At 36.0% G+C, this 21,172-nt stretch overlaps 1 protein-coding gene across 1 annotated transcript; it reads right to left on the reverse strand.

The window, feature by feature from the left end:
- Nucleotides 1-8,832: 8,832 nt before the first annotated feature.
- Nucleotides 8,833-21,172, reverse strand: LOC132644848 (uncharacterized). The gene is made up of 13 exons (XM_060361488.1): nt 20,937-21,172; nt 19,871-20,022; nt 19,313-19,404; nt 18,706-18,819; nt 17,210-17,540; nt 16,241-16,420; nt 15,031-15,111; nt 12,771-12,989; nt 12,465-12,607; nt 10,510-10,676; nt 10,123-10,340; nt 9,855-9,947; nt 8,833-9,218 (listed from the first exon to the last, which is right to left on the reverse strand). Exons 1-13 carry the CDS (start codon nt 21,130-21,132, stop codon nt 9,081-9,083), a joined length of 2,124 nt encoding a protein of 707 aa, XP_060217471.1. The 5' UTR covers nt 21,133-21,172; the 3' UTR covers nt 8,833-9,080.

Raw genomic sequence — 21,172 nt, forward strand, 5'->3', positions numbered from 1 at the left:
AGTAGGGGTGATTTTGATTTAAATATAATTGGAAGATATTCAATATCATTTACGCCGCAAGGTACAGTTAGCTATGGACAGTGGCATATTCATGATGATGATTCTTTGACGGATTATTTGAAGGCGCCTTACGATTATAGGGAATGCATAACTTTAAACGTCCTTGAAATGTACGTACAGAAGGTCCTCGTTAATCGTCATGAAATCATGGCTATAGCTCCTCGGGAAGCTCGAAATAGATCTCGTCGGAAAACCCCATCTAGAATTCAGGCTAAAGTTACTGAAGCGGAACCTACTCATGAACACAATTACCCTGACATGAGCACTTATGAAGGCATTTTAAGGAGTCAAATGCCACTGGAAAGTTTAAGTCAGCAATTTGATGGGCAGTGATGATTATTATTATTATTATTATTATTATTATTATTATTATTATTATTATTATTATTATTATTATTGTTATTGTTATTGTTATTGTTATTGTTATTGTTATTGTTATTATTATTATTGTTATTGTTATTGTTATTGTTATTGTTATTGTTATTGTTATTATTATTATTATTATTATTATTATTATTATTATTATTATTATTATTATTGTTGTTATGATTATTGTTATTGTTATTATTATTATTATTATTATTATTATTATTATTTATTATTATTATTTATTATTGTTATTGTTGTTATTGTTATTGTTGTTATTGTTATTGTTATTGTTATTATTGTTCTTGTTCTTGTTATTGTTATTGTTATTATTGTTCTTGTTATTGTTATTGTTATTGTTATTGTTATTATTGTTATTGTTATTCTTATTATTATTGTTATTATTATTATTGTTCTTATTGTTATTCTTATTATTGTTATTGTTATTGTTATTCTGATTATTATTGTTATTGTTATTGTTATTCTGATTATTATTGTTATTGTTATTGTTACTGTTCTTCTTCTTCTTCTTCTTCTTCTTCTTCTTCTTCTTATGTGTAGTAGCATGTGTTTATTACTTCAATGCTACAAATGATGTTGATTATATTTTTTAGGGGTAATACACCTACTCAAAATGATGGCCCTTCCTCAAGTTTCGGTGCAGTTGATTACTATCGGTACGTCTATTTTCTTATCATCAATAGTATTATTTGATGTCTAGTAGTTAAAATACTCTAGTTTCTTATGTAGGGAGAATGTGGTCGTCGCACAAAATTATAGGTAAAGCCATGCTCTGGATAATCCGGATTATCCGAATTATATAGTAACATCGTCTAGTGATAGTGAGGAAATACTTAATGGGGAGGAAAGTGAAGATGAAGAAAGTGAGAATGAAGTTGAGGTTGGTACTAATCCTCAATATCAAGTAGAACTGTTGCAAGACATGATGAATAGTCTGGTACACCAGGAAGAATTGAATTCACAGCACCCATTTGATCAGCAAGGGCCTATGCCACAAAGCCAATTTCAACAGCAAGAGTCAACCCCGGTGCATTGACATTCCGATGAGATCCCCTATCTTGATCATCTTCAAGATCGCCCCGATGCCTTTGTCTTTACTAGGGATATTGATTATATTTGGCGAAGTTTGTGCAAAGAGCCAGTGGATCTTGAAAAACAAAAGGTTCATATTGAAAAATGCACGATTTTCAACTTGAAAAAGTCATTGCAAAGAGCTGTTAAGATCTATTGCATCCAGGGGATGAGGGAGTTCAAAGTTGACGATTCCACTAGAAAACTTTAGCAATTGGTCTGCAAGTGAAAAAATCTAGGTTGCCAATGAATGCTCCGTGGTAAGGAGACTACTGAAAAGATATGGACTATTTCAAAGTTCTACACAAGGCACACTTATGATATGGGTGACCTCCCAGATGATCATTGCAATCTAGATACCAATATGATTGTTGTTGTGTTAGTTGGCGACACTGCAAAAAGCCCAAGGTATCCCCTTCACCGAAATTTATTTTAATTTTGATGTTAATACGGTGTTCCTCGTTGATATATGTTGTTATATCAACTTATCCAGGTACCCTATTAAAAATTGTATTACAACCATCCTAAAAGTATATCTCAAAACCGTTAGTAAATGGAAGGTGTATCTTAGGCATAGACATGCACGAGAGATAGTCTACGACAATTGGGAGGCTCTTTCAAGACGTTGCCGAGATACATGACGGCTTTACAACACTTCAATCCTGGTATTGTTGTTGAATAGAAGCTCAAATCGAAGCCTGGTGTGCTCGTAATATTTTTGAGATATGTTTTGGGCATTCAAACCATGCATTGATGGTTTTGCTCATTGTCAACCAGTAATATATGTGTACGGGGTATATGACATAAAGCTGCTAATTGCAGTTGGAATGGATGCAAACGGATCTATTTTCCGTCTAGCTTTTTGCAATTGCAACTAATGAGAGCACTATTACGTGGGGTCTGTTTTTAAACTACTTGAGGCAACACGTTATTAAGCATTGCATGGACATATGTGTTATATCAGACAGAAATGCTGGCATATTGAGCAATATGCTTAATTTGCATGGGTGGCAACCACCCTTTGCCTACGATTGTTATTGTTTAAGGCATTTGAAGGCAAACTTCCAAAAGGCATATCGAAGCCCAACACTTTGCAATTGGATGTGGGCGGCTGCGATAGAGCATTAGGAGAAGAAGCTTCACCTGCAGGTGGAGATTATTAGGCGGGCGGATGAGGAAGCCTTCCACTGGTTGAATACAATTGATAAAGACAATGGTTGAATACAAATGGACACAACACCAGGATGAAGTTAGGCGATGGGGGATGCTGACAATAAACAACTTTGAGTCATTCAATGGCTTGTTGAAATCTGAACGGGGACTACCCGTCACTGCAATGGTGAGAATGACTTTTAAGTAGGTTGTGGAGCGGTTCGTTATTAGATCAAAAGAAGCCAAAAGACTTGCGGCAGGCCGCCTAAAATGGATGCCAAAACCGTTACAATTGTTCGAGTATCACAAATTTAAGGCTCAGCAACACGACCGGATAGAGTACAACTATGCAGAGCGCATATCTGAACTCACAACAAGTGTGCACCAAGGTAAAGGAGGTAACGTCCACACAATTTGAGAGATTCCAAGAACATGCACATGTGGTAGTGGCAATCATGTCACATGCCATGTTCTCATGCCTTCAGTGTTTTATCACAATGGGAAAGAACGCCTCCACGTACGTGGCTAAGGAATATACAGTTGAAAATTATGTAAAAACGTATGCTGGAAGGTTCTACCCACTTGGTAGTGAGAGTTATTGCCACCGGATCCATTTTCCATGGTTGCAAATAAAGTATTTATCCCTAAATTCAAAAATAAAGTATACTCCTGTATTCCTAATGAAATGGATATTCCACCGGGGAGATACACTCGAAAATGCTCATTTTGCAATTATTTTGGTCATGATAAGCGCAAGTGTCCCTTACATTATGGTGGTCAAAATACATCTCGTGGTGGAAGTACCTCTCATGGCGGAGGAAACTTTCGTGGTGGTGGCAGATCTAGTGGTGGTGGCGGCAAATCAACTCAAGGGCATGTGTAGGCTCATGTATTTTAAGTTTTTTCTTTCTTTGATGATTATATTTTAACAGATTTGTGTTTGTTATTGATGAACAAGTTTAAGTGTTTTCATATTGTTATGAATGATGCAATTTTGACTAAAAAATAACGCGCTTAAATCGAAACCCTAAAACATAATAACTTACAGCTAAACAAAAATGGACTTCGAGCAATTTTCAAAATGACAATCCAAAATTTTGCTTATCCTTGATGTATTGAGCCTACCTTATTAATTGCACAAAAATAAGTAGGATTCTATATAAAATATTGAAGTTTCGGAGTCTCGAAGCATGATTGATCTATGGCTAAAGTACGTAAAAAAGTGTAAAGATTAGCCAAAAGAAGAAGAAAAAAAAAGGGGGCCTCCTTTAACGCAGTAAATTACTGCGTTAAAGGTACGTTAGTAACATTTTTTTTTGTTGGGGTATTTTGGTTCAAAAGGTATTTTTTTAGGGTCATTTTTGTTCCGGACTCAACTTATCCATGGATAAAAAACTAAAATGACAAAATTAGCCTTGTTTTGTTCCAAGAAACCTATAAAAGGCCAAGCATTCAAGGATATAATTGTATCAAATTATTTCTTAAATTTTAAAAATAAATAAATATTCAAATGGTATCTTTTGTGTCCAATTTTAGTGCAATGAACCAAACACCCAACACAAAGAATCCTTATATTACTAATTCATGTATTATTAATCCCTGCGTTATTAATCCATGTATAACTTGTCTTTGAGCCAAACGACCCCATATATGTTAGGATTGTAATGCGGACTTGAGTTATATAAGAGTTGCAATGAGGGATTATTTACTTAGATATATCACAAATTTGTATATAATGTATAATATAAAATATGTGTTTACTTTTAAAAAAATAACAAAGTAAAAGTTTGACCATTGTTAGTTTTGTCACTTTAGTATTTTAAATTCATGTATTACAAATATCCACATTATCATTTTACATTCTATCCTGCCATAAAATAATACATACGTCTCAGCATAATTGTGCAAGTATATTATTTATGGAGAAAAGAAGAATAAGATAGGGGGCTTGCCTCCCCAAAAACACGGGAAGTTGGACACCAAGAGTGTCACGCCCCGAACCTGGGCCTGAACGTAACACGGCACCCGGTGCCTGACTGCATGTGACCGAGCGAACCAACTGGCTGGCTGAATCAACATGTGATACCAAAACATAACTAATTTATAAAATAAAACTAATACATGCTGATTAACTAAAAGTCTCACTGAAATATCATAATGCGGAAATACTGCCAACAAGGCTAACATAATAAATATATGACTGTCTGAACTGTGTCTATGAAGCCTCTAAGAGTACTGAATAATAGAACTGTCTATAAACTGAAATAACTGGATAGCTGACAACGCCCCGAAGGAATGTGGGGCTCACCAGTAGCTGATACGTGCACTCCTAATTAACTGAGTCGTCAACCTGTGTATCGTTACCTGCATCGCGAGATGCAGGCCCCCAAGCAATAAAAAGGGACATCAGTACATTTGAATTGTACTGGTATGTAAAGCAACTGAAGCAATAAAATACTGAAACTGAAACTGAAACTGATAACTGTAACTGTAATAGCAAGGAAGTAGAGATATGAATACTCCCTGCTCTGTATCTGAATCATCTGTATTATCTGTGTTTGTTTATGTGGGGCCTCGGCCCAGTAATAAATGCACACAATGGCCTCGGCCTAGTAGTGCGTCAGTCAATGGCCTCGGCCATGTATACGTATACACAAGACTGTGCTGTGCCCTCGGGCAAAATCACATATGTATAATTATGGTTAATTAATAAGGACTGAGACCATAACAACAATGAATAGTGCTGAACTGAAATAGACATGCTGGACTGAATTGAAAACACTGACTGTTTCTGAGCATACTGAATTTCTAGACTGAGACTCATGTGGTAACAATACATAAGTCTATAAAGATTACGTGCTGAGTTCATGATATTCAAATTGATAACCATGAACGAATTCTGTAACTGCAACCCTAGAAGATAACAGTTCTACAACATACCATAAAACTGGGCTAAACTGTATTCCGAGTCAAATTACTGACAAGTATGAAGAATGAGGCGTAGGGAGAATCATGAACATTCCCTAACGTAGATAGTTAGCCTCACATACCTTAATTCCAGCCTTTGAGCGTAATACAATGTTCGTCAACCCTTTCAACTTTGATCTATATCAATACAAGTCAAAGGGATTCTATATTAGCAATAATATTCATGTTTTGGTCATCTAAGCATTTTATCAAACACTTAGTGGGCACGAAGCTCCACAGTCTCCATTAATGGTGATTTCTTCACCCAATTCCCATTCTATTACTTCTAGGTGATTCTACAATCTTAATTAGATGTAATTAACATCATTCTCCATCACCCATATGAATACTACAATCCCAAGTCAACAATCCAAAAACCCTAGCATAGTTCATATAATTCTCTTTATCAAACCCAATTATTATTCTCCCAAGAACTTATCAACACTTTAATCATCATGAAACATCATAAAACTTACCTTAGTTATTGTAGGAATAAGCCTTGAGTTGAAATGCTTCACTTGAACAAAACCCTAGTTCCACCTTCTATGGAATTTCTTGACTTGAATGGATTTGATATGTTTCTCACACTTAGTTTTGTGGATTGATGAAGTGGATCTTTAGTTTCACTTGGATTCTTGCATATGAAGTGTTTGGATGGCTCTAGAGAACCCTTGAGTCGTGTAGGAGAAATGAGAATGAAAAAAAATGAGTTTGGGTCTCTTATTAATATCTTAGAATCTGACGCATCGGGCAATTCTACGCCCATTTTTACGGACCGTCAAACTGTTTGACGGACCGTCAAAATGGTCCGTAAAACTACCCAGCAAAAAATGAGTTTCTGTGATCATTTTACGCTGACTTGAGTCAATTTTACGGACCGTATAATTGTTTTACGTACCGTCAAAATGAACCGTAAAACTGCCCAGCAAAATTTGGTTTTCTGTGACCATTTTACGGACCGTATAATTGTTTTACGGATCGTCAAAATATTATACGGACCGTAAAAATGAACCGTAAAACTGACCAACAAAAAAATTATCCTCTGTGACCATTTGACGGACCGTATAATTGTTTTACGGACCGTCAAACTGTTCTACGGACCGTCAAATGGTCCGTCAAAATTCTTCTGCTCGGACCGTCCGTCATATAATGGGCATAACTCTTTGCACAGATGTCTGTTTGAGGCCCATAATATACCGTTGGAAAGATATTTCAAGGGGATACAACTTTCATCAAGGAAGTTTTCCCAAAATACAAATTAATAGAGGGTTTATGGTCGATGGAAGTAAGACCTTCCATAAACTCACTTGCAAACATGCCCCGTAGAGTGGCTTCCAACTTTTCTTTGCCCAAAGACATTTCTTATGACTTAATTGGTTTTCAAAACACTTCCTATAACCCTCATATTGGTTCCATTATATTATCATCTTATGAGTCAAACTTTCGTCCGAAGTTACGAGGTGTTACAAAGAGTATACTCGATGCACGGCGCCTCCTAGGAGACACTAGAGTCCGCATTTCCTGGCCTTTCACTCACCAAATGGTGGGTGTGTTATCCCCTTTTGGATATGGTTAAGCGCAATTACTTATAAACACTTAACCTCTTATCCTGGAGAACAGTGAATAGGCTAGGTGAGACATAAAGATTGCAACTAACAACCATCTGATAAGAGATTTTTTTAGAAAGCAAAAATCCGAAGTTTAGCCTTACATGAACTAGGGAAGGATAGACTTAACTTCACATTAGTTAGCAAAATAGAAAACGTCCAACAACTACCTTTGAGTTTGAGAAGAAAAGTCCCTCCTTTTGTTGAAGTTATACATTCTAAAACAGACCCAAATTGAAGTTGAAGACCTATTCAATGTGTTTATGCTCCATTGAGGGGTTGAGGCACGAAGGCTAAAAGAAAAAAAAAACAAGGTGCACTTCTTAAATCGCTTTATAGTTGAAGATAGAGGAAAGGGAAGACAAAAGGAATATCATGATGAGTAGCTTCTTGCAACATTCTTTCTTGTATTAGTATAAATAAGACTAAAAAATAGAATTCCTTTTGATTAAGATACATATTTATGGATTGAAGCGAAAGAAGTCGTAATACATAAGTAACAACCAAGCATTGTATAAATTGGTGTTCAATTTCAAGCGCAAATTAAATATTCTCAAACTCCAACCAAACAACACTCAAGTACAAAGGTTAGGTTTATTTGATCCATGTTATATAGTTTTCATCCGTTTTAATTAATGTGATGGTTCTTAATTCGGCACAAACTCAAAAAAAAATAAAAATAAAACTTATGATCTTAAACAAAATGACAGTTCTATGGTTATAAAATTGGGCAATTAGCATGATTGTTCTTATTCAGGGGTGGTCTTTAATTTTTGACCCTCAAATTGCTGGTCTTTAATTTTTGGCCTTTGCCTAAAAACCCATGGGTTCCAGATTCGAACCCCCGCTCAGTCAAAAAGTTTAAAAAAAATCGCAAGGCAAAATTTGCTACTTGATTATGCTGAGTTTGCCTTAAGGTAGCAAACTCTACCTTAAAATCTCCCTTATAAGGCAGAGTTTGCCTTCAGGCACAAGGCAAGGTAGAGTGTGAATCCAAAACTCTATCTTGCGAATTTTTTTAAAAATTTTTGACCGAGCGGGGTTCGAACCATGAACTCATGAGTTTTTAGGCGAAGACAAAAATTAAAGACCGGGGATCCACGCAAAAAAAATGTATAAAAATATCATTAAGTCTTAAATTGCAGGCAATGTTGTTTCAAGGAGTACTTTGAGGATACAAGATTAGTTGGAAATTAGGATGAAGGGTCACATGTAAGTGAAACATAACCAATTTCAAACTTCAAAGAATGTGGACATGGCTTCTAAAGGAAATATCCCTTTGAAGTTTAGCTTCCAACGACACAAAAACTTTGTAAAGGAACGGGGTAGTGTTCTGAAAAGTATGTGTACACGACCTGTCTAAGATTGCTAATGTGATGAGATACAATTTCCCGGTGAAGATCTGTAGTTGCATTTTCCAGGTAAAGATTTGGACTTGCAACCCCCCCCCCCCCCCCCCCCCCCCCCCAAAAAAAAAAAAAAAGAAGACATTTTTAATCCATGTACTATAATATTTTCTAGATTTTTTATTGCATGTTTACATTATTAAGCATTTGCAATTAGGAGAACCTTTAAACACAGAGAGTAATTACGCGGTTGCTGCTGCACGTTTATAAAGACAGTAAATATGTTACAACTCGTGTACGTATAGTACATAACCTTTGGCTTCGTTTTCAACTACAAGTATCTCAAATGAAAACAGGAAGACTATCATGCATCCTAGGTGGTGATGATTCCCTTGTTCATTGATCTAAAAATCATGCAGACAAGAATGCTGCTGGTTTTAAGAGACAAGTGTCATTTGAAGAGGACTTTTAAGCCGATCATATGTATCCTTCACAAAAGTACTGCTTGTTCTCTACTCTGCTCTTTGGCTTTCCTCCTGTTAGATTCAAGAATAATGAGGAGTGCTGTAATGTCAGCAGGATTAACTCCACCAACTCTACTTGCTTGCCCAATTGTTTGCGGCCTAACCTGTACATAAAGCAGATGCAATATGGTAAATGTTAGGCAACTGGCAAAAGACCCAATCCTACAAGCAAGAACCAACTGCTCCCCGCCCCAACAAACAACCCACCCACACCCCTTTCTCTCTCTGTCTTTCTGCATTTGTCCAAATGACACAACAAAGTCCAGCGATGCCTATGAACTAAGAAAAGAAAGAAAGGAGGATCAAAACATCATTTTGCCAACATTACCAGAACAATTGAATTTACACCAAGTACTTACTACCATTCCCTCCACTATGTACCTTGGCGTAGGTGCATGAAATATTAGCCTGACTTATATCAATAACAATTGAAGTAAATGTTAACCTAACAAGTGGGAAAGTTAACTTGATGGAGAAAACATCAAACATTAAATTTGATTTGTATAAAGAATTGGATTTAAAACTTTGGAAGTTGTATCCAATTATACTATTGGTGGATGGTATCAAACAAATTAGAACATCTAAAAAGAAAAATTAATAGAGAGAATAATTAGGCACAATATGTCATCTTTGTGCAGAAAAGATCTACACCATTAAGCTTGTGAAAAGTAGTAAGGAAATAACTAAAAGTTTGTGTGTGCAAGAAGACAGCAATGCTATGCAAATGAGGCAGAAAATACCTTTGAGAGTTTTTCACGTGCTTCGAGCGACAAAGTCACCATTGCATAATAATCTATGTCCTCGGGAATTGGTTTGTGCTGTTGATGAACCATCTACAAGCAGAAAGTCGACATCACAAAGATATGACATACCAACCGATTAGAGATTTAGAGGGGTTTTTGAAAGCAGAGAGATATAGGATCAAAAGACCAATGAGTGTGTAGATACAACAGACCAGAGTCCCTATCCTAGTTCTAGTAAATAAAGCCCAAGTGCATCACTGTTTACCTGTTGAAGTTGGCTCTGCTGGCGCACAATGAAGCCTTCGTATTTGATATCAATCTCTACGCACTGTTTCTCCATCCTGGACAGGGTAGAATTTCCAAACCCATGCTTATCAAAAACTTCGTATTGTATATGTGGTTTCTTAAGCAGGCTCTCTAGTGTTGATGAATCCCTTACTGGCTGACCAGAGAGATGAGTAACTTCAGTGGCCAACTCTCCACCTAGAAGCAAACGAAACAGGCATTGAGTTAGACAGAAAATTTGAATGAACAAAAGACTTCATGTATTTACTTCTAGAATTATGATTTCCATATAAGCACAAGTAATAAGGTTCGCACAGTTTTACGTCCACCAACAAGCAGAGGGACAAGAGAAAGAAACAATGCTGACCAGAAATTCTAACTGCTTTCAACCGCTTTTTCTCCTCCAAGATACGAGCTTGCTTCTCCTGGTACATCATCCACCTTCGATCATCTATTAAACCGATTTCACGACCAAGTGGAGTGAGACGGCTATCAGCATTATCAGACCGCAGAAGCAGACGATGTTCTGAGCGGCTGAAGGTATATGAGACTTATTAGCAAGTAGAATTACACATGAAGATAAGAACTATCATCTACAATGACAAGATTACAGTAAGGTTAATAACAGGTTATGCAAGGTTAATAACACGTTATGCACTTCGTTATCATTAAAAAGATCTACACAGAAAGATGACATCTATCATAGATAATTACTCAAGATTTCTCAGTAATGTTAATAACAGGTCATGCGCGTAATGTTATTATCAGGTCTGCTGACGACATGATAAAAGTATAAATTCTGTAACAACTTAAAACTTTAGATAGTCATGCAATTCAACATGATATTTGAAGTCATATCCATCCATTTTTTTTGTTTCCTAAGTTGGACCTCCATGTTATAGTCTGAGCCCATGCAATAGTCTCATATTTTTGTATTTTTTTTTTAATTTTTTTTTTAAGCACCAGATGTCCAGTTTTGCTCGTGCGAGGCTGTGTTAAGTGTCCTACATTGGTTGAGGAAACTGACTGTTGTCTCTTTATATGGTCTTTGCCGATCCCTCACCTCACAAACTAGCTTTTGGGGTTGAATTAGGCCTGGAGTTCATTTTCTTAGCATGATTCTTTTATAACCGTGATGTCCGGACTGGTTGCACACACGTCGACTAATTCTACGCGGTACTCTCTACCTCTCACCAACACAGGTATTTGGTAACTCTGTCCACCAAGACTTGGATAGATGGGAAGAAATCACCAAATGTTTTTGCCTCCAATGGTATTAGAGCCAGAATCATCTCTATTATAGGTTTCCAAATGTTATATGCCCCCATGTAATATTCTCCACACACTAAATGCTAGCCTTGGCCGTGCAAAGTATCCTCCATTGGCAGAGGAAATGGGAATGGACTGTTGTCTCTGGTCTTGGACAATCTTCACTCCATGAAGTAGCTCTTGGGATTAAGGCCCAACATCCAATGTCCCCTTATATGCTCTTGGACAATCCTCACCACATGAGGTAGCTCTTGTGATTGGGTTCATTTTTTTCCAGCCAACAATCAAAGCAAAGAAAATTTTAATTTGACTAGTCAAAAGAATGGCAAAAAGAAATATATTATTGGATTTTGTATGTTCCATGACATAGGTATTAGTCTAAACAAAGACATAAGCAAAGATTTTTTTTATAAGAACTTTCATGCAACTGCTGAAAATATAAATCTGAAAACATCAGGCAGTAGGTACTTTTCAAAAGTTGAAAATAAAAAGTGGCTAGGAGAACAACAGCTGTACTTAAACATGGAAAAATACTTCACAAGAAGGCAAATGGAAATAATCGATGTCTACAACAACGGCAAAGGCATCACGATTTCTTTTATCTCTTTCTTCATTTTGGGAAAGATGCACCTTGCTTACAGAAGGTCCAGAGATTAAATTCACTATCTAATAACAATGATAAACAGGAAATAGCTAAGCCAATAGCAACACGGAAAGAGGAGAAGGTAAAAACAGACAGATCTAAGGCATAGACCAGCTCATAAAAAAAGAAAATGTAGTCAATTATCTTCAAAATGGCATTGCAGATCTCCTAACTCACTCCAGGTTATATCGCTAGCCAATACTGTTAAATAAAGGTTAAACAGAAAATAAGGTGTGTAATCAATTAAAGGCAAACGACGCGCACTGTTAATTTGGACAACAATGCAACCAAAGAATGTTGTAGTTTCATCAGTGAACTTAACAGTATGCAAATAATAGCTATTGCATGCTTGCTTAATAAAAAATAAAAGAGGTCATCGCTATGACATGACCATTCTTACTTCACTTCACCTTGTTAACATGCGATAAGGCTCTCGAAGATCTTTGGTTACAAGATCATCGATCAGAGTCCCTATAAAACTACTTTCTCTCTCAAGAACAATAAGTTGCTTGCCATCTGAGTGTCTAGCTGCATTAATTCCAGATATAATCCCCTACATCAGGAAAAATTTACCGAAGGAGGCTTACAAGAACTTATCAGATAATAATCATAATGGCCTAGTTAAAAAGTAGGAACTAGTCTAAACATTTCCTATATCTATTGGATGCATAGCTAAAAATACATAAGCAAAAGTGAGCATATTGGAAGATAAAAACCTGGGCAGCAGCTTCTTCATAGCCTGTTGTCCCATTGATCTGGCCAGAAAAGAAAAGACCCTCGATCCTTTTAGTCATTAGGGATCTGGAGCACTGATAAGCAGGCAAGTAATCATACTCTACGGCATAGGCTGGCCTGAGCATTGTACAATTCTCAAGTCCGGGTAATGTTCGTAAAAGTGGCAACTGTAGTCTCTCCGGCAAACCAGTAGAGAATCCCTACAGATGAACGAATCATTACACTATGCAAATAGCATTGGAGTATTTACTCAGCAATACAGTGATATATAGCATCAGAGTATTTCATTTCCAAGAGAGAGCGTACTAAGAAAATGAAATTTTAACTATAAGAAATTAGTCAACAGAGAGCTTTAAGTAGGCTACATATCTTCCTACCAGCACATCTCCATTGGTTCTTTGGAAATGACCAAGTCATAGCAAATTAAAATCAATTTTATGGATATCACTAACCGGCAAAACCTTAGCACATTATACTCGGGAATAGGTAACAGACTTGAATACATTATTCTAAAAAGAGAACCACAAAAAGCCGACAAGATCCTAAGAGTGTACACTTCTTCGAAGTTCGAAGTAAAGCACCCAATTCTCCGGAAATACAAAAATTAGCTATATGTATGGATTTAGTACTTGTAACATCAAATTACAATAAATATTACTAATTTCAGCATCTAAGATGTAATAAATGACAATATTACTCCAACAACTCATATTAAACATCAGTAAGGGTGTGATTGGTATGACCAAAGATGCTTTTCTTAAAATGTTTTCTTGATGAATTGTTTTTGAGTATTCGGTTACTTTGACCCCCTTTTTTTTTTTGGATAAGGTAAGTGGTATTATTAACAATGGGAACGAAAACTCCCATATACAGGAGGTATACCAAAAAGTAGAGAATCTATATGAAAACATGACACTCTACAAAAGACACCCAATCATCTATACAAGAAGGAATCACGAGGGTGCACCAAAATGCAATCAAAGAGAAAAGGCTATTTTTTAAGTGTGCAAACTCATTTTCGACCCCCTCAAAAGCTCTCATATTTATCTCTTTCCATATGACCCACATAAAAGCTAATGGAGCAACCTTCCAAGCCTTTTGCCTTCTTCATCTACGTCTTACAGCCCAACTGTGCAGAACATCTCTAACGGTACCCACCATTGCCTGTTGTACACCAAAATCATTCAGAAGCACCCTCTACAAACTCGACGCCACTTTGCAATGCGCCAATAGATATTTTTACCCCAACAAAAATAATTTTTCTTGATAAGGTTATTGAAGGAAAATATTTTCCTCAAACGGGAGAAACCAAAGTCATTCATTTATAGGGAAAAGTCATTTTTCTTTGCAGTATATCATTTGCTTCAATTGCACAGTTCGAAACTCGGCGGATAACAGTTTGACATGTTATTTTTGCTTCTATCGTTCCTTTTTTCCGTTCTAATATTGTTATTAACCTTAGTACTAAAATATTACCCAAACATAGTCATCATACACACTCCTCTACCTTCACGCCTATCATACTTTACCTAGTACACATTACGGGAACATGATGTGGGAAATGATTTCCCAAGGTAAAACATTTTCACAATAAGCATTCCCTTCAATACCAAAAGCACCCTATTAAGTAATTCAACAAGGTCACATAAAGATAGCTCCATCACAAAATTAAATTTTCGATTTTCAGTTAATAAATCATAAAAAGAATCAATTTGCAATATTCAATTCGTATTCAATTACTCTAGTAACTGAAAGGGTTGAAGAGGAGTTGCACAATAAAAAAGAAAGAATCCTCACTTGAAGAAGAAAATAAGAAGTAAATTCAAAGTAGGCAAAAGGTACCAGTAGGAAAGGCATTGTAAGGCTGAGAAGAATAAGAAAACAACGAAAAATAGAGTGCTACAGCTGAAGTGTATGCGGGGAGGAGTCCGAGGACCAAGAACTCAAAAGACAAAGGCCCTTTTTTTTACTCCTTTTTTTTAAAAAAAAAAAATACAACTTTTAAAGTCAAAATCGAAATATTTGCTGCTTCTAGCTGGGATCACTTTGCGCCTGACAGTTTGAAGAGCCTATAGTAGCTCACCAATGAGGCGATAACCCCTAGTCAATCAATTAATACACTGTTTGAATGTAAAGGATTTATACCATAAACACTGCAGATTGTCAGCAAGATGACAATCAACGAAAAGCTGTTTTCCTCGTGTAAGGCAGTAATTAAATTAACTCAAAGAGTCAGCAAACCTGCACATAGAGTTCAGGAACACTTCGACCCTCAGGTTCAAGGAATATTTGATGAGACTCTTTCTCTTGAAATCTTACAATCTGAAATAGTCAAAAAGATAATCATACTTTACATGGGAGAAATAAAAAGAAAATAAGAACAAATAGTTTTCAAATCTGGAGCCATGATATTTGAACGAGGGAGTTGGTTACTAAATTTACGTCAACTAATACTCGTCACATACTTTGTTACAAGCAAGGATTCACCCTCCACTCACTAGATAAACTATAATAACATTAGCAGATTCTAGTATCAGATGGAATTAAATCTTCCCTCCACTTACTTTCTTTTCCCTCCAATAGCACAAGGAGCTTCCAAGTTACACAACAACTACTAAGAAATTTCAGTGGGCATAAATTTCCTCTTGTTGAAATATCAGGATATAAACTTTTTGCAGGAAAAACAAAAAGGGACAACATTAACACTTCATTGGAATCATGATCATTAACATTTCATCGAGATAGTGATCATTAATAGTTTCAAAACATAGCTAAGGTGTATATGATTCCACGCTTGGGAAATAGTATAATAGTAGCCTCCTTTAACAATTGCACCATCTTAACAGAGCATTCGACAACATAGAATAACACCCTTCTGAGTAAGTGGTAACTAATTTGCACAATCCATGATGGATATCCACTTTAAGAATTTAAAATGTGAGGGGATTTTATCACCAACCATATCAATCAACTTTCAACTATGCCTCAGAATCACTCTAACCCACTATTGAACAGCACATTGATATGATCCTCACAAAATAGTAGACAAGCAACTTTGAAATGCTATACGCCTAAATGTAATAATCCAAATAATTACCCTTTTCTGTTGCCATTTGAGTTGAATCAAAGAAACATGAATATCAGGAAAAATAAGATGGAGATAAAAAATCCGAAGTTACAATTTATCTGTACTTCATTTGAAATTCTCCGTAACTCAAAATAAAGATATGCTGATATAAATTTGTCTCTGGAAAGTAAAGTTCGAAGGAAGATTAATCCTTTCCATTTCACATTTTTGGCTAAGAAATGTGCAGCATTCTCACATCAGTAAACGCAAGCATTCCGCGCATTAGGTGATATTAACAAGAAAATAAGAGCTAGAACGGAGAATTTAGTATGAGATGCCTCAAAACCAGAGAGAAGCTACATGGTCTGCAACATCATATAATACCTTATCCTCAATGGAGGGGCAGTATCGAGGGCCCTTAGCTTCCACCCACCCTCCATAAGTAGGAGTTTCGTGCAAATTATCTTTAATTAGCTGATGAGTACTCTTTGTGGTACGTGTAAGGTAGCAGCACATTTGTTCCCTTTCTATATGGTAATTAGCATCAAAACTGAACCAGCTTACCTGAGGATCAACGATAAATGTTGGAGCATATGAATGTAGACCCATGAGCATGTATATATATAAATTACAAATGAAAAAAAAAAAAATATTTTAAGTGAACCTTACCAACAAATATATCGCACACTCTAAAGGGAATTTCAAGCCTCCAGATCTTAAACCCTCATGAGATAAAATGAAGGCAAGAAGCAAAATAAAAGCTCTACAAGTAGCTACCTATCAATAACGCAAGCCCCCTCACAATGTATATACTATACTCTACGGTCTATCCCACAGAAGAGGGGAGCTGGACATCGTGTAACTTGTATTATATAGCACATAGCACTCAGAAACACATGCTTGCAGTTCTGTATTAGATATAAAATTGCTTATAATAAATTGGTTTTTGATCAGACAAACTTAAAATCTATTATTATCAGTAAAAATCAAGAAATAACTGTTGGACTAGGGGAAAAGAGTATTAGATATCGCCTATCAGAATACATTTGGAGGAAATCCTAAACCGGATCTAGGTTCAGAGAGATCCAGAGCATTTAAAGTGACAAATAAGTTTATCCAAAGACAACTCAAATAAAAATCACATGCACTTGCAAGTGAAACTAGCTTATACTGTTATACAACATACTTAATAAATGAAACTCATCCAGAAGCATGCAATATTTGCAACTCACCCACAAAATACATTGTCATAAGTAATATGCTATTGGATTGCACAAGTAGTTCAGCATGGTTAGAGATCATAGATGACAGTTAAGTCTACAGAACCTACACATTAAGAATAAGCAGAAGGACCTCTTCATCTCCATGTTGGGGTTCCAGTCCTGCGAAATCTACAGTACGACAGTCTACACGTGCAGGGGTTCCTGTTTTTAGCCTATCAGTCTCAAAGCCAAGGCGCTGCAAGTTTTCTGTTAGACCAACGGAAGCTGATTCACCAGCTCTTCCTGCAGGCATTGAAGTTCTACCAATCCATATTTTCCCACTCATAAAGGTCCCTGTCGTCAGAATCACCGAAGGTGCATAGAAGTTCATTCCAAAGAAAGTACAGACCCCCTCAATGTTGTCATTTTTCCCCAACAAAATATCTGTTACCATTGCCTCTCTGATAAAGAGGTTTGGGGTGCTGGAAATGGGAGCGACAAGTTAAGTTAGGCTCAAAAGATATAAAGGCCACCAATATGTTTGAGATATATAATTTGAACGCAATGGAATAACTTGCAAAATCATGCACCAATGTGCAAGGAATTAATTGAATTTCTCCATACTTCTCAGTTTTCTGGTAAGTAAATAGATGTTTATAGCTCAGCCCTTTTTCCTTTTTATACCCAAAAAAGAAAAAGAAGGAGGCGAGAGAAATGGATTAGTTCGCCTCGTAATAAAAGGTGAAAATTACATCAGCACAGCAATCGTCCCAGAAACCCTGAGGTGAATATTTTCATAGCACTTTGTAACGCAAGAAGATGACATTGTACAGGTACAGGTTTATATATTTCCAATAGTTTGTTAAATGAAGACATTGTACAACTTTAGCTGAGAAGTATATGAGATACTGCTAGAAAGAGCATCCAAGATGCCAGTCTAGTATAAGTGGTCCATGAACCTCTATAGTGCGGACCAGAATTACTAAGCTTTCCATCTTTATTTCTCCAGGAATAATAGATCAAAGCTTAAGAAAAAAAGTAATATATTATAAAACAAGACCTATTTAGCACTCATAAAATACTTATTTCACTGTGTAGTTCAAAATGAAACGCAGGATAACTCGTAACTACAGTAGCATGATAAAGACAAGTTACTGAATGTATTATGGCCTTAATGAATTTATCTGCACCGTGTTTGTAACATTTTTAAAGCATACAAAGTTTAACTAGAACGATAAGTATCCAATATGTCAGCATAGTATACAAAGTGATCCATGAAACTCTATAGCGTGGACAAGAAATTACTAAGCTTTCATCTTTATTTCTCCCAGAACAATAGATCAAAGCTTAAGAAGGAAGTTCATATAATCATATAAAACAGGATCTATGTAGCACTCATAAAATACTTATTTCACTGTGTAGTTCACAATGAAACACATGGTAAGTGGTATCTGCAGTAGTGACAAAGACAAGTTACTGAATGTATTATTGGCTTTGATGAAATTTATCTGCCCTGCGTTCATAAAATTTATAAAACAGCTTAATAAGCACATCTGCCCCATATGGTAAAAAACTTTGAGCAGCTTACTCATGAGCACAAGTCATTCTTGATAACAACTGTATTCTATGTTGTGACAATAAACTTACCTCTCAACAATCTTTTTCATCTCTAGAGCATATTCTCTCTTATCCGTCTGTGCACGTAATGCCCAAACAGCAGGGCCCCTAGAGATGTTAAGAACACGTTTCTGCAAATAGCACCTATTGGAAAAAGAAGCTTTCATCAGTCTCCTGAATAATGATAGGTGGATTTAAGGAAATATAACTCCAAGAATATCGAATATTATAAAAAATAAGCCTCACTAAACTATTCTTTTCTACTAGATTTATCTCGTCCCATACCCTCTCCATTTTCTTGCCAAACTTGTTCCAAAGATGTTTTCATGCTTACAAGCTACTTTGTTCATTGTTTTCTTTTTTGTCCTATTTGGTATTTATCATAGTTCTTCAGTTATTCTTCCTTTCAGATGCAGACAAATTTGTAAGCCCGCCACGCTTTATATAGTATTCCTGTCCCCTATATTTTTCTAAGAACTTAAAAAAGATGCCAAATTTAATTAGTTTTCTTTTAAAAGACACAAACATGGTTTTGTTTCCGATTTTTCAGGATTTAAAAAAAAAATGCTTCCACTGAGCCAGTTACCAAACTAGACCAGATGATTTCTTTAATAGCAGCTGGAATACTTAGGTTTACCTATCCGCTATTTTTCCAATATCACCACCCAGTGCATCGACTTCATGCACCAGCTGAGACTTTGCAGGGCCACCAACTGCAGGATTACATGGCTGCATAAAATTAGTTAGTAAGATTACAATCATGAAATGAAAGCAGATTTAGATATAAGAACCATCCTTGGGTTGTAAACTTAATAGTCCTTGAATTATAGCTTAATTGATGCATAACATCACGAATTTACAAGTTCTCTTGGAAAGCAGAAATGCATGTCCTTCTATTCCAATCTTTTCTTTCTTTTAATTAATCACGCAGTCGTAGACTTCCTTCGGTTCCAACTTATTTGCCACTTAGTGGTTATCGAGGGTCAGTTTGACCATTTGGAGCTAACTCAGATTAGATTAATTCATTCTACTAATATTCAAGTTTCTATTCCTAAAAGTCACAATTTTCGTCATTTCAAAAATAGCCAAAGAATACAATTTAAAATGTTATTATACAATAAACACCAAGAAAAAAGTACATTGCACGTAACAGAATTAGTCCAAAAAAAAAAAAAAAAAGATGAGTTCCCATTACCTGCCATGCGATGCGATCAAGATTAAGAGTAAGAAGCAGCGTTTTCGCCCCTAATCGTGCTGAAGCAAGGGCAGCTTCACACCCTGCGTGCCCTCCTCCCACCACAATCACGTCATATCTTTCATCACCCACTTCAGTATAACTACTCAAGCCTGCCAAAATTTTGACAAATCATCGGACATTTTTCGGCAGAAAACACAGACTGACTAGTACCCTAGTGAGTTGTCTGTTTTGGATTATCGAATCAAACTGTTCCCAAACTATCTGCATAACTACGTACTCCCTCCGTCCCAAAATAAGTGTCGCTTTAGCAAAAAAAAAAAAGAAAGGTCCCAAAATAAGTGTCGCTTTAGGAATTCAAGACAAAAAATAGTAATTGTTTCCAACTATACCCTTATATTAAAGAACTACTTCTTCTTAATAGTGCTAAATTCTCAAGAAACATTTAATAAATAGGCGTAACTTAGTAAATTATACCTTGTATTTAATGCTTTTCTTAATAGGCGTGAAATAAGCTAAAGCGACACTTATTTTGGGATGGAGTTAGCATTAATCAATTCTACCAGGAGTAATAACTCTCACAATCAAGGACTAGTTACGATCAATGATGCAGATTTGTTTATAAGTCATGAGAAATTTAAATGTACTAGGTCATCATGTTAAAATAACAAAAAATTTCCACTACTGTAAGAATTCATGTAGTTCCTGAATTTTATTCCCCATAAAGAATCAAACTAATGCATACATGAATATATCAAATTGAACTTATAGTACTAACTCCGTCCAATTTATGTGACACTCTTTCTTTTTAGATTGTCTCAAATATTTAATAACAATTTAACTTTAAACTTACCATTTTACCGTTAATGAAATGTTTTCTAGCCACCGAATTACCTATGATTTATTTTGGACCACAAGTTTCGAAAGGCTTACTTTCATTCTTAAACTCCGTGACAAGTTAAACACTCTCACATCAATTGGGAGGGAGGGAGGGAGCAATAATTATTTCAGTTTATAATGAATAAATATGATTATAGTTAAATGAAAAATGATGTGTTTTACTTACCATTAGACTGAGAATTGGAAGCTACGACAGTGTAAGGGCGTCTAGAGGAGGAATAAAGAGTGCAGAAGCTACCGGGAAACCGGAAGCTCCGGTATAATCTGATGACGTGGCGGTTCTTTTGAAGAAAAGGGAAGGGAAAAGAGCGAGGAACTTGAGAAGCGAAGCGAGTCCAGTTTATAGAAAGAGCGGTCGCCATTGGAAATACAGAGGTGTGTAAAGCTGTTGAAGCTCACATA

The sequence above is a fragment of the Lycium barbarum genome, chromosome 6 (assembly GCF_019175385.1).
Source record: "Lycium barbarum isolate Lr01 chromosome 6, ASM1917538v2, whole genome shotgun sequence".
NCBI classification, from domain to species: Eukaryota; Viridiplantae; Streptophyta; class Magnoliopsida; order Solanales; family Solanaceae; genus Lycium; species Lycium barbarum.